We start from the raw sequence: 15,753 nt of genomic DNA, 5'->3' as shown, positions 1-15,753 counted from the left end.
TTCAATCACCAATAGTAAATCCTGAAGCCAAACAGGTGAGGATGCGACGTAAATATAATTTCTGGAATTCGAGGAATGCAAATTGTGATTTGAGGAATGCAAATTGGGATTCTAAAGCAGAGTAAGAGTAGTCAAAGAGGAAGTTCACAACAGAATCAAAATTTGCAATCTGTAGATCTTGTATACTTTTGTTATTTTTTACTGTAATCTTTGTTTGTTTGTGGTTTCCAATCAGGTACTCTAGGTGTTGGGTTATTTTGATTGGGCTCCCAACTATGAAATAAAAAGCTCAGTACATTTAAGAAGTCCAGAAGTTATAAGCCCAAAAGTTCAGAAACCCAGAAGCCCAGAAGTCCAGAAGCTCAAGAGTCCTTTTGTATTAAATAGGGGCAGAGTTGTCTTATTGGAAAATGACTTTTGAGCTGTACATGTTCTACTATAAAAGGTTGATGAAGTGGCTTATTAAAAGATATCTGAAAGTCATCTAGCATACACTTGTAGAGAGATAGTGAGATCTCTTCTTTGTTTAGCTCTTATCTTCATTTTTTGTGTTTAATATTTGATTATAGTGAAGCTTCTTTTGGACAAAAGTCCTGTGGTTTTTACACCCTGATTTGAGGAGGTTTTCCACGTTAAATTCTTTGTGTTCTTGTTTTATTTATATTTCCTTTTTATGTTTGTTGTTTCTCGCTCCTAAAGATTCAATCAAGTGGGGAATAGTTTATTATCACAAGTTTGGTGATTATTCCTATTTATTCCCAACATAGTGGTATCAGAGCTTGGTTATAAGCGTGTTTATTTTTTATTGGTTTATGGAGATTAACACAAACATAATGATTTTGTTGAATGGTTCAAACTATCATATCTGGAAGGGTAAAATGAAAGATCTTCTATTCTATTTGTGAAGTCTTTGCATTTACCTATTTTTGGTAGTAAAAAACCTATCTCCAAATCTGATGAGGAATGGGCTTTTGAGCATGAACAAGTATGTGGTTTCATTCGACAATTTATTGAAGAGAATGTTTATAACCACATACAACATGAGACAAATGTACCTACTTTGTGGGGGTAAACTTGAGAATTTGTATGCTTCAAAGATAGGAAGTAACAAATTATTTTGCTTCAAAAGATTATTCATTTGAGATATAGTGATAGTGCTTCTATGGCTGATCACTTGAATAAGTTTTAAGGTGTTCTTGATCAGATGTCAGGAATGGGTATAAACTTTGAAGAAGATGTTCAAGGGCTTTGGTTATTGACTACTCTGCCTGATTCGTAGGAGACTTTGAAAGTTTCTCTTTGTAACTCTGTTTCTAATGGTGCAGTGACATTGGAGATGGCCAAAAGTGGTGTCTTAAATGAAGAATTGAGACGAAAATCTCAAGGCTCTTCATCACAGTTAAATGTGTTTGTTGCTAAAAACCGGGTAAGACAGGATAGTAGAGGCGAGAAAGATAAGTCGAGACATAAGAGTCGAACAAGTCTAAGTCAAAATACAAGTCAATTGAATGTTACCATTGTGGCAAAAGTGGACACATGAACAAGAACTGTTATAAGCTCAAATATGAAGCGAACGGATCTTAGCAAAAGAAATATGATTCTGAAGATCACGTCTCAACAACTACTTATGATCTCTTCATTATTCACGACGAGAATACAATTAACCTTGTATGCGATGAGTCAACTTGGGTGTTTGACACAGGAGCTGTCATACATGTTACGCCAAAGAAAGATTACTTTAAATCTTATACTTCTGGTAATTTTGGAGTATTGAAGATGGGTAATAATTCTGTAAGTAAGGTTTTGGTATTGGAGATATTTGCCTATAATCTAGCAATGGGTCAAAATTGTTGCTTAAAGATGTTCGACATGCTCCAGACATGAGGTTGAATTTGATATCAAATAGAAAGCTTGATGATGATGGTTTTTCAAACTCTTTTGGTTCTGGAAAATGGAAACTTTCGAAAGGTAACCTCGTTGTAGCTCGAGGAGATAAGTTTTCAAATTTATATTTATTGAAATCTTTAATAAATAAAGATAATGTGAATGTTGTACGAAGTAAAGAAGCTTCAAAGTTATGCACTAGAGACTTGGTTACATTAGTGAAAAGGGATTGAATTTGCTAGTTAAGCAAAATGCTATTCCGGGTTTGAGTGAGACAAATTAGTAGAATTGTTCTCATTCTCTTGTGGGAAAGCAAACTCGAGTATCGTTCAAGCATAATCCTCCCTCAAGAAAATCAGATCTCTTAGAGTTGGTGTTTTCAGACGTTTGTGGACCTTTACAGGTACGAACTAATAGTGTTGCTCTTTACTTTGTAACATTTATTGATGATCATTCCAGGAAGCTTTGGATCTATATTTTTAAAACTAAAGATGAAGTTTTAAACAAGTTTAAGGAATTTCATGCTCTTGTTGAAAGAGAGACTAGAAAGAAGATCAAGTGCATTCGTATTGATAATGGTGGTGAGTATTGTGATCCATTTGATGCATACTGCAAACAATATGGGATCAGACATCAGAAGACACCTCCAAAGACTCCTGAATTGAATGGCCTTGCAGAAAGGATGAACAGGATAATTGTTGAGAGGATTATGTACTTTCTTTCAGAAACAAAGTTGCTCCCAATATTTTGGGGTGAAGCATTGCACACGGTGGTACTTGTTATTAATTTGAGTCCTACAGTCGCTTTGGACGGTGAAGTTCCAAATAAGGTATGGACAAATAAACATGTTTCTTATGATCACCTATGAGTATTTGGATGCAGGTTCTTTGTTCACATTCCAAAGGATGAAAGATCAAAGTTGGATGTGAAAAGTCGTGAGTGCATCTTCTTAGGTTATGGCCAAGATGAGTTCCTCTACAGAATGTATGATCCAGTTGTAAAGAAGCTTGTCAAAAGTCGTGACGTTATCTTCTTTGAAGATGAGACTACTGAGAAAAGTTATCAGACTAAAGAAGATGAGTTGAAGGGAAAATGTGAGTCGATAAATTTAGATAAAGTTCATTTATCTAATTCACCTATTTCAACAGAAAATCGGGTGCAAGAGGATGATGTTGAGGGTGAACATGACGTTCACATGGAGAATGATAGTAGCGAGCAAGGTGAATTACCTACAATTCCACTTAAACGATCAATGAGAGATCGACAGCCTTCAACGAGATATTCTCCTGATGAATATACGTTGGTGACGGATGGGGGGGAGCCAGAGTCATATGAAGAGGCTAAAGATAGCAAAGAATGGGTTGATGCTATGAAAGATGAGATGAAATCCTTACATGACAATCATACATTTGAGTTGGTAGGGTTACCAAAAGGAAAGAAAGCTTTGAAAAATAGGTTGGTGTATAGATTGAAGCAAGATGAGCATACTTCAGCTCCACGACACAAAGCTCGTTTGGTTGTCAAAGGATTTAGTCAAATAAAGGGTATTGACTTTGATGGAAATTTTTCTTCTGTTGTTAAAATGACTTCAATAAGAGTTATCTTGAGTTTGGCAGCTAGTCTTGATTTGGAAGTTGAACAAATGGACATGAAGACGACTTTTCTTCACGGTGAATTAGAAGAAGAGATTTACATGAATCAACCTGATGGGTTTAAGGTCAAAGGTAAAGAGAATTATGTTTGCAGATTAAAGAAAAGCTTGTATGGCTTGAAACAAGCTCCTCGACAATGGTAGAAGAAGTTTGAGTTGTTCATGAAGGAACACGGCTATAAGAAGACTACTTCCGACGATTGTGTGTTTGTGCAAAAATTCTCTCCTAATAAATTTATTATTCTCTTACTTTATGTTGATGATATGATTATTGTTGGTCAAAGTATTGTGAGAATTAATAGGTTGAAATAAGACTTAGGGGAGTCCTTTGCGATGAAGGATCTTGGACCAGCAAACCAGATTCTTGGAATTTGAATCAGTCGTGATAGAAAGACAAAGAAATTATGGTTGTCTCAAGAACGATATATTGAAAAAGTGCTGCAGAGATTCAATATGGAGAAGGCCAATAGTCTTTCCACACCTCTTGCAGCACATTTTAAATTGAGTTTAGAACTTTGTCCTTCTAACGATGATGAGAAAGAAGATATGAAGAATATTCCTTATGGTTCTGCTGTTGGAAGTCTTATGTATGCCATGGTTAGCACAAGACCAGATATTACTCATGTTGTTGGCACTGTGAGTAGGTTCCTTTCCAATCTAGGAAAAGAACATTGGGAAGCTGTCAAATGGATATTGAGATATCTTTGAGGTACATCAAGTTTGAGACTTTGCCTTGAGAATGAGAGTCCGAATTTAGTTGGTTATACCGACTCTAATATGGTAGGTGATGTTGATTCGAGAAAATCTACTTCTGGTTATTTGATTAATTTTGTAGGGGTAACTGTTGCCTGGCAATCCAGACTTCAAAAATGTGATGCGTTGTCAACCGCTGAAGCTGAACTTATTACAGCAACTGAAGTTTGTAAAGAATTAATTTGGGTTAAGAAATTATTATCTGAACTTGGTTTTGTGCAGGATAAATACGTGTTTTATTGTGATAGTCAAAGTGCGATTTACCTTGCTAAAAACTCAACATTTCACTCTAGATCAAAGCACATTGATGTGAGGTATCCACTAGTAGAAAAGGGGGTATCAGTAAGGGCGAAAACCGTTACTGAAAGCCTCAAAAGCCGTTACTAATAACATTTTTTAACAGCGAATAGAACTGTTACCATTCGTTACAGAAACGAGCATTACTAATACTCTTCTAGTATCAGTAATGGCTTTCGAAAGTTGTTACTGATACTCCTCTAACAACAGTAACAGTTTTAGCCAAGGTTAAACCATTACAGATAAAGAATTAGTAACGGTTTTAGCCAAGGTTAAACCGTTACAGATAAAACATTACTAGTAACGGTTTTCTTATTTATAAAATTGTTAATGATATATTACTAGTAATGGTTTACTTATTTATAAAATCGTTACTGATATATTACTAGTAACGATTTTCTTATGTTTAATACCGTTACTAAAAAATATAATTTTTTTTTGTTTTTTCTTAATATTTCATATTTGTACCTATATAAACAATAATAATTATCCATTTTGCAAAACCGTTAATAAATTCCAAAACCACAATCATCAATCTAAAGACCACAATCAGAATCCAAAAATCTCAATCATCCACAAATCACAATCATAAATCCACAATTCATCATTAAATAAAATTGTTTAAACAACATAAAGTAGTGTACACTTCAGTTAAACGCTGTCAACATTAGATAGATCAAGGAACTAGCTGTTTAGGTCTTACATCTTGCTCCGACATTAAAGTAACTTGAGCATAAACTTCATCAGAGTCTTGCTCGACCTACACTTCAAATAAAGAAGGATAAAAGAATCATTCACCAATGATCTCCTAAAAAGTATCCAACAATGGCAAAAATTACAAATTCCCTAAAATTTGAACAGAAACAATATAAAAAAGCTTACCATAATCTTAATGTGAGAAACAGTACAAAGAATTTTAGATGGAGGATCAAATAAAGGAATTCTCTGATTTAATTCTTGATTTGTGGAAGTCTCCAATTGTATCAAAGAAATACGTATAAATCGCACCACAAAAGCATATACAAACAAGAAAAGTGGATTCAGATTCTTCAAAGCAAAAAATTGGAGACTAATCTATAACTAACCTGTTCCATATGACCTTGTCACCATTGCCTATGAGTACCTCAAAGAACTTTCCTGAAAATAATAAGTAGACATTAATAACGTCAGACAAACACAACTTGTCATTGGTAAACACACATATCCATTTAGAAAGGTAAAAATTTAGGGAGGAAAGATAACTACTGGTCACAACTTATAATCAAATCTTTCAAAATAATGTTGATATCTACTAAAATATAGTAAGATAATGAGCAGGAAGAAACACATTTTCACCTCTCAGCTTGCATAAGATATTCAAATTACTCGTTGAATTCCATTTGTGCCAAATTGAGACCTAAATTTGCGCAAGATATCATCAATCCCGGGTTTTCTTGAATTCTACAACAGTCGCCAACTTAATGGATTAGACAGATCTTCAGTGTCTTTCAACATGGAAATCTTAACTTCCGAATCGGGTTGCTCTGTAAGCGGATCAGACGGCGGGTCGGTCACATAGGCGAAAGAAACTGTGGAGTAGTTCTTCTCATATGGGCGGCTGGAAATAGCGTAGTCCGATATTAGGAACTGCGGCAACTTCAACGGTGAAAGAGAACGGCGATGGAGAGCGGAACGGGAGCGGAGAAAAAAGAAGAGAGGAGAAAGAAGAAAGAAGAAAAAAGAAAAAAAACGGTGTAATTAGGTTTTATTAGGGTATCTGTAACGGTTATATTAAATCCGTTACAAATGTATGTATCAGTAAGGGTTTTCGAAAACCGTTACTAATACCTCTTGTGAAATTTTTTAACTGAATGAATATCAGTAACAGTTATCCTTAAAATCGTTACTGATACCCCTTATATATTAGTAACGGTTTTAGTATAACCGTTACAAATGTATATATTAGAAAGGGTTTTTGAAAACTGTTACTGATACCTCTTGTGAAATTTTATAAATGAATGCATATTAGTAACGATTTTAAGGATAACCGTTACTGATACCCTTAGATATTAGTAACGGTTTTAGTATAACCGTTACAAATGTATATATCAGTAAGGGTTTTCGAAAACCGTTATTGATACATTATATCAGTAACGGTTTTAAGGATAACCGTTACTGATACCCCTTATATATTAGTAACAGTTTTAGTATAACCGTTACAAATGTATATCAGTAAGGGTTTTCGAAAACCGTTACTGATACCTCTTGTAAAATTTTATAAATGAATGCATATCAGTAACGGTTATCCTTAAAACCGTTACTGATATTTGCATTTCGAAAAAGAAGAATAAAAATACTAGTGTCTATAACGGCTATTCCTTATGACCGTTACTGAAAGTTTTTATTAGTAACGATTTTAAATGGCCGTTACTGATATCTTAATATCAGTAACGGATATATTAAACCGTTACTGATAAAAACTTTCAGTAAGAGCACTATAGCGTCGTTACTAACTTTCGTTACCAAAACCTCATTTTCCACTAGTGATCATTGGATACGTGATGTTCTAGATGAAAAGTTGTTGGTTTTAGAGAAAGTGCATACAGATGATAATGGTGCTGATATGCTGACCAAAGCACTACTAAAAGGCAAGTTCGAGTTTTGTTATTCAATTGCAGGTTTGACAACAACCCTTCCATAGTTGTGATGGGGGAGTTTCTTGGGTTATTTTGATTGGACTCCCAACTATGAAATAAAAAGCCCAGTACGTTTAAGAAGTCCAGAAGCTAGAAGCCCAGAAGTTCAGAAACCCAGAAGTTCAGAAGCACAAGAGTCATTTTGTATTAAATAGGGCAGGGTTGTCTTATTGGAAAATGACTTTTGAGCTGTACATGTTCTACTATAAATGGTTGAGGAAGTGGCTAATCAAAAGATATCTGAAAGTCATTTAGTATACACTTGTAGAGAGATAGTGAGATCTCTTCTTTGTTTAGCTATTATCTTCATTTGTTTCGTGTTTAACATTTGATTATAGTGAAGCTTCTTTTGGACAAAAGTCTCGTGGTTTTACTCCTTGATTTGAGGAGGTTTTCCACGTTAAATTCTTTGTGTTCTTGTTTTATTTATATTTCTTTTTTATGTCTGTTGTTTCTCGCTCCTAAAGATCCAATCGAGTGGGTAATAGTTTATTATCACAAGTTTGGTGATTATTCCGCTTTATTCCCAACACTAGGATTGTTGTTTATCATCCTTTAATCAAAGATAGAGATTGTCTAACTTTAATTTTGACACTCTTCCACTTTTGAGATTTTTAATGAAATACCGCTAAACTGTTTTTCCCCACCCCAGAAAAAAGATAAACTTAAAAATAACTAAATAAAATTAAAAAAAACAATGAAATAAGATCGTGAATATCAATATAGACTAAGATAACTCAAACTTGTAATCTAACTTTCTTTCACTTTAATCTAAAAAAAAATTTGATTTTGCATCTAAATTCATGACAATCAAAATGATAATCATGAAAATCTTCTTTTCACATATGGTCACCCAAATGCTTCTAAATTTATCTTTATTATTGTCCTTTACAGTGTTTTGTTGACTTATTTTTATTTTTCTTTCCTTTTTTCTTAAATTCTTTTTAATTGTTTCACTTAATTTATGTTTACACTTTTTATTCAGATTTTGTGACTTTGAAAATAGTCTTCTTATTAGAAAAACACCATCTAAGGTTTCATTTATCACAAGAACTTGAGTTACTTTAACCCATATATCAATAGTTTTTGGTTTTGGTAGTTGTGTTTCTTATGACAATAGTGTAGTCTAGTAACTTTCATTGCTATTATAAATAAAAATGTCAAATTTCCAACAAAATAAAAATAAAAATAAAAATCAAGGTATATATAATCAATACAAGAACTCATATAAAAAACAATACAAGAACACATGATTTGTTGACTCTTTCTTTAAATTGTATAGATTCTACTAATTTTGTAATATTTCATGTGGAGCCCATCATTAATATTAACATATATAGATATTCAAACGAAAGATTAAAAAAAAACCATAATTATTAATGACTTAAATTCATAAACATTTGAACTCATTGCAAAGTAAACTTAAAAGGGAAATAATGTTGTGTTTTTTTATAGCTTGCTCAAAGAATTCTATGATTATTTGTTAAAAAAATAAACTTGGAGGAAAATAAAATCATATGTAGGATCTCTATCAATGAAATAAAGAATTAGACCACATGATGGGATTATGAGTGTCCCCAAATGGTAACATCATTTGCTCTTCAGCAGCATGCTCTTCAGCTGCTGCTGATCCAAACCTCATGGACTGATCATTTGGATTGCTCATCCACTCAGTAAACCACAATGGTCGGCTTTGTATCGGATCCATGCCCATATAGTCATTCGCGGGCTTCTGATCCTCCACATGACCAACACCCTGATCAAATCCCATCATTCTCGAGAGATCTAGATCACTCGCCTTTGTTGGGGCCATTGGACCGGGTGCCTGAGCCAAAGGAGGGGACGAGTAATTGGTTGTCTTCTTGATATCTTCGATCCTCTTGTAGATCTCCTTGAGATTTTGATCAATTATCCAACCCAAATCATGTAGATCCCCTAAGCCCAAATTTTGCATATCACTACCCGAAAGACATTGATACATTACCTCAGTCATCTCTTTTTCTCGGTTGTCTCTATGTTGTTTCTTCAATTGCTCATTGGCCTTCATAATCCTCTGTCTGATGAATCCCTCCTGATTAACCATCTTCTTGCTCTGTTCCATCTCTGGCATCCTTTTGAATTGGGACAGGACACGATGCACACCAGGCCCATTGGGCCAAACATCGGGTTGGGGCTCGTAAGGACTGTATATGATAGCACACGCATCGATCCCACAGAGAGTGCTAAGCTCACTTACTTTCTTCATCAATCCTTTCTTCCTTTTCTTGAATGTTGCTTTTCTTGCCGAGTCGTTTGTGATGTATGCTAGCTTCACCTTCTTTCTAGTCATGGTCGATCAAGAGAAGAGATCAAGAAGTTGGCTTAAGAGAAGAAACCCCTATGCAAAAGGGGTACAATGTGATGTTTTGAGGAATTTTGTCGACATGGCTAATGGATATATATACTTAAGGAGATTACCAAAATTAATGTACAAGATTCTGTATTTGTGTGAACTTGTTGGATATAGTCCTGATATTGACAGTTTTGGCAAAACCCAAATTAGAAATAAATCCTGCAAATTCATTGAACAATGACAACAACACACAATCATAGTTTATAATAACTAATTTTGATTGTCACAAATTTAATTTCATTGAATAAGGATGAAAATGCATTATGAGTTCATATCTAAACTCCTGGTTTCAAAGTTCATATGAATATTATTTATTTTTTCCTTAGAAGGGCAGAGGATTACTTTTAATAAAAAAATGTTAATTTTGTTGCATTTATGAACTTTGCAAAAATTGTGAATCTGGAGATATTACTATATCTTGGTATAGAGATATTTAGGATAAGTTGGTAATATAGAATTAAATATGAAATGATATGGGCAGTTTGAAAACAAAAAATTTCATTGTTTCTTAACTTTAATGTTTGTACTAATAGAATTGATGTCTTCCACACAAAGACATGATCACTGTTTATTGTACAACTCAATTATATATTAAGACTCATTGTATTGATAATTTTGTTTTATTTCTTTTATATAATATATAATTTTTTGGGTTATTTATAACTTAAAAATAGTCACAATTATGCATCTATTTAAAATATTGTTTTTTCAATAATCCATTGTTGAAGAATGTGATTTTCAATAATTAATTAAATCTTAGATGATAGGTTAGATACATAACTCTTGATTTTGTGAAAATTCTAATTAATACAAAATTATTTTGCTCCTTACAATCTTTATTTAGGCTCCATTTTAAGTTAAGGATCCACACTATTTATATATTAATTGCAAAGGTGAATCACTCATTTTGGAAACGGTTAACTTTAGATTGATTTTTTTTGTATTTCATCATATATATAGTCACCATGTCTTAAATTATATCAATAATTATATAATTAATTATAACATTATACTTATTTATTTATGAAGAAAATATGAAAATATATGTATAATATATTAGCATTTATGAAATAAAATGTTCATTTTTATTTTAAATATATATATATATATATAATAAAATTTAATGATGGAAGTCATCACACATTCTATAGCATTTGTATTAAAAATTACTTTAAAATAAACAATGTCTACGCTATACAAATTGTACAGCGTAGACATTGTTTATTTTAAAGTAATTTTTAATATATAATTTGAAACCTAATAAATATTTGACCTTTAAACTCGAATGAACAAAAATTTAATTTAATGAATATATATTAATTTTAACATTCTTTTTTTTTTAATATAAAAAATTAGAATGATTATACTAATTACTTACACTTTTATTTAAAACGAAATTATAATCGAAATCATGACATTTAGTCTAAATACCATTACACTATTGACACTTTATATTATATATCTTATTAGAGTTAATTTAAACATTATATTGATTTCACCTTTTATAATATTTTTAAAGTTAATTTAAACATTATATTGATCCTACCTTTTATAATATTTGAAATTGCGATATATAAAACACCAATTTTAATCAAATAAATATTTAATATTTAAACTCTCAACAAATACATATTTAATTTAGAAATTCACCTCACTCCTTATTCAAAATAATTCAAATTATATACAAAATTTAAAAGTTCAACGGAAATAAAAAAAATCGTCAAAACCAACCACACCTAAATTTGTTTATATAATATTTTATAAACACGAGGCAAGATGAGACAAGATGTGATCAGTAATTAAATCTTGGTTCATAAGTAATCTCTTGTTCCACTTTCTCGGTATAATCACTCTCCACATTTACTTATAGTTAGGAGAGTTCAATATGAGTTATGATTGACTCTAAAGAGAGAACAAAGTGTGACAAAGTCAAGTTAACCTAGTGGACAATGAATTATGTTTCATCCAAAGGAGTGAGTAAAGTAGAAAGTTGTCAATTAGTTTTTTTTTTTCAAGTTATATGTTTCACATGTTTTCGTTGAATTATCTCTATGTTTTTTATATATTTATTTTATATTAAAACACACAAATAAATATGTAAAATAAAATAAAATAAATATGAATAGCAAAAATTAGAAATCACCAACCACGTACGGGTGGTGGTGGTATGTTTTTAATAAATATTTATTTAATGAATTTTTAACTAAAACTATAATTTATATTATATATATATATATATATATATATATATATATATATATATATATATATATATATATATATATATATATATATATAAAATAATTTTTAAAGTAACTAGTCATCACATTAATCACATTATGCCTTAATCAGTACACCTGTATAATTTACACCATCTAATATTTTTTCTTGTTGTCTTTCTTAATTAAATTTTATTTTTCATATATATATATATATCTTTTAAAATTATTTATACTAATATTAATTCAAGATATAAATAATTTTTTTTATTATTTTTTTTTGTTATAAATATATATATATATATATATTTATTTTATTTATATTTATATAAACAATTTTTTTTATTTTTTTTATTATAAAGACCAAATTTGCATTTGGGATGTCGTTGATAATTAGACATTTGGCTCACCGCTTCACTAGATCTTTTCCATGCAGCCGTGACATATTTGGTTCTCTCGTTTTCTTCGGTTAAGGATTGAACTTTCTCCTTGAGTTTCTCATTCTCTAAGGGTAGTTCAACCGGTTCATATACCGTTGTTTCGCTTGACTCACCAGCGGTACCACTTGACTCTCCGGTTTCGTATTTTAACTGAGTCGGTATAAGAGCAAATAAGTTTCTGAACTCAGCGACCATGTCGTTGAGTGCAGTAACTAAGTGTTCTTTAATAAATTCTTTAGAGGAAAAGTCGAATACCTCTTCTTAATTTGCCATGAGGCAGGTGACTCTTTCTTCATCATTTTCGGTGTCGGAGTATGCCCAATCGCTTCCACCGTCAGATGCTATGAGTGCCTTCTGGATCTCTTTTCCTTCACTAGCATCGGTTCGCTGCATGTCATTTCTTTGATATTCATTTCTCTGGTTGTCGTTTCTCTAGTAGTTGCTTGCCGATTTTCGGTCGTCACGTCTTGGTCTTCTGCATTCCGACCTGTAATGACCAAAACCGTCACAGTTAAAACATCTTACATTGGATTTTTTTGGCATAATTATAGTTGTAGTTATTGTTAGATGGTTGATTCTTCTTCATGAATCTTACGAATTTTTGTGCTAGCATGGCCATCACGTCTTCACTGATCTGATCTGCACTTTTGACAAGAACCGGAACGGATGATACAGAAACCGCTGGTTCCACCGACATCACCAGAGCTCTGGTTGCGGTTGATGTTGCTGCTTCATCTTCGATCCGAGATTTCATCTCGAATTCATAAGCTTTTAAGTCCTCAAACACGTCGTGCAACTTCATCTGCCCGATGTTGCTTGATTCTCTCATCACCATGGTTTTTATGTCCCATGCACTTGGTAAAGATCTCAATTCTTTTACAATGATCTCCCGGTTTTCATATCTTTTGTCGAGTGTGTACAACTCGTTGACCACGTTGGTGAACCGATCGTTGAACTCCTTCATGTTCTCTCCCGGCTTCATCTTGATGTTCTCATACTTTTGAGTTGCCACCAAGATTTTATTCTCCTTAGTTCTTTCGTTTCCTTCATGGATCTGAATGATAGTTTCCCATGCTTCCTTTGTACTTTAACAATCTCTGATTTTGTTGAACATGTTATCGTCCACAACTTTGAAGATGTGTCTCATTCAATGATTATCCAGGTTACTTCTTCTCCTATCTTTAGCCGTCCATACTCCTTTCTCCTTTTCAATCTTTATCGGTCTTTCCTTTATGATGATGCTCATTTCATCATCCAAAGTAATCAGATGTAAATACATCTGAACTTTTCAACCGCTAAACGCCTCGCTGTTTAACATAGGTGGCATATCGATGTGGGTCATGCTTCCCATCTTCTTTCGGTTGCTTGAGTGTTAAGATTCTTGCTCTGATACCACTTGTTAGGATCGGGATCGTCGATAGGGGGCCGGGGTTCGGCTAAAGGTAGATCGCTTACACAACACAACACACAACAATTAGAACTAATTTGGTTAAAGACTAGAACCTCTCTTAACACTACACAGATTGTCACAGACTCTTGAACCGAGTTCAAGTGCGAAAATGTCTGTTTCAATCTAAAGCAACGTACACGATTCGGTTTGGAAGGTATTAGGAGAAGTCGGTTAAGGTGGAGAGAAAACCGGTTCGGTTTAAGTGAATAGTGTTTCGGTTTGGTTAGAGTAAGTGAGTCGGAATGTAAAATAAAGAACACAAAACATAATTTTTATGGATGTTCGGAGTTGAATCTCCTACGTCACCCCTTCTTCTCAAATAGTGAGAAGGATATTCACTAACTAGAATATTCCACAAATACACTCCGATCGAGTCTTATTTACTGCTCGTCGGTTACACCACTCACACAATGATGTAATACTTTTACACAAGGTAAAATACACAAATTTCTTAACAGTTACAACGGTTTCACTTTGAATCAAGAGGGTTGTATGAACTCAGAATGTCTTTCAGGATTGATTATGTGAAAAAAAGTTCTTTTTTAGCTCGTGCGCGTTGTTTGTTTACTTTACTGCTCTTGGCTTCTTTTATATAGAGAATGTGACAACGATCATATTTCTCTCTCATCTGTTGATTGGTCAGCCGAACCGGGTAGAGTAAGTAGCCTTACTTTTTGTACATGTGGCAGTCATGCACGAAGGTAGCCGTTTGTACCGTGAGGGTTGCTTGTGCATTTGGTTAAGATCTGTAATGATTAGATTTGTCTCATGCTTTATATCGGATCTTTCTTTTGTGCATTTCCAAGAAATTCTCATTACGTCATCTTCACAGATTTCATCACTTTGAATAATTTTCCCGTTGGCCTTAAGATCTTCAGTCGGGAGTGATGCTTCATATGGTTTATATTTCAGCCGATTCGGTGAGGGGAGTCAAACTGGTTTACTTGAAGTCAATCCGGTTTACTTGATTATGTCTGGATGGTTAAATAGAAGGTTTCAACCGATCCGTTGCGACTTGAGTTGTACCTGCACAAGGGAATTTGAAGTTGATTAAGTATTTTAGCCGGTTTAAACTTAACTTACTTTAATTTTTCTAATAATTTCTCAATTTTTGATTATTTAGATTAAATATTCAAAACTTGTAAGTGTTGGCCGGTTTAAAAATTAATTACTTAATTTTTCTAACATATTTTTTCTCTCCACTCTCTTTCTAAATTAATTTTTCCCCTTAACATATATAATTTTTTTAATTCAAGATATAAACAATTTTTTTTATTATAAATGCATATAATTCATAATTTTTATATTTATTTTATTTATATATATATAAATAATTGTTTTTTTATAAATACACCTAACTTCGTCATTTTTATATTTATTTTATTTATATATATATAAACAATTTTTTTTTGTTATAAAGGCACTTTCCTTCATATATTACATATTTATTTTATTTATATATGTAAATATTTTTTTTTTGTTTGTTATAAATGCATATACCTTCATAATTTTATATTTATATATAATATTATATATTTATTATATATATATATTATATATATGAGTAATGATATATACAACACCCTTATATAGCACCTTCTTATAACACTTATCTTATTTGGAAAGAAAGAGAAAATATTTTTCTTGTATTTTTTTAAGAAATATTTTTTTTTTCTTTCCAAATGAGGTAGGTGCTATGCGAATGTGTTGTATAAGAGTGTTGTATGTATCATTACTCTATATATATTTAATGTAGTTACCTTATATATATTATATTATTTTTCATCATTAAATTTATATAAATACATTTTAGCTTTTATCATACATTTTTTCTCTCATCAAATATATATATAATATTTTTTTTTTTATGAATATAAATAATTTTTGATTAATATAAAAATTAACTAATACAATACAAACACAAAATATTTAAAAAAATTCAAAAATCTTAAACGATTAAAATGTTCACATTTCATTCTTAAAATCAATGTT

At 32.0% G+C, this 15,753-nt stretch overlaps 1 protein-coding gene across 1 annotated transcript; it reads right to left on the bottom strand.

Moving 5' to 3' along the window:
* Positions 1-8,791: 8,791 nt before the first annotated feature.
* Positions 8,792-9,589, bottom strand: LOC124913400 (agamous-like MADS-box protein AGL80). The gene has a single exon (XM_047453982.1). It carries the CDS (start codon positions 9,587-9,589, stop codon positions 8,792-8,794), a length of 798 nt encoding a protein of 265 aa, XP_047309938.1.
* Positions 9,590-15,753: the final 6,164 nt, after the last annotated feature.

This window comes from Impatiens glandulifera, chromosome 8 (genome assembly GCF_907164915.1).
Source record: "Impatiens glandulifera chromosome 8, dImpGla2.1, whole genome shotgun sequence".
NCBI classification, from domain to species: Eukaryota; Viridiplantae; Streptophyta; class Magnoliopsida; order Ericales; family Balsaminaceae; genus Impatiens; species Impatiens glandulifera.
Note: the sequence above shows the minus strand (reverse complement) of the source record. Positions and strands in the feature narration are given on the sequence as shown.

What these genes read in the sequence shown, in the direction of transcription:
- LOC124913400 (XM_047453982.1), bottom strand. Translation starts at nt 9,589, where the DNA reads ATGACTAGAAAGAAGGTGAAGCTAGCATACATCACAAACGACTCGGCA.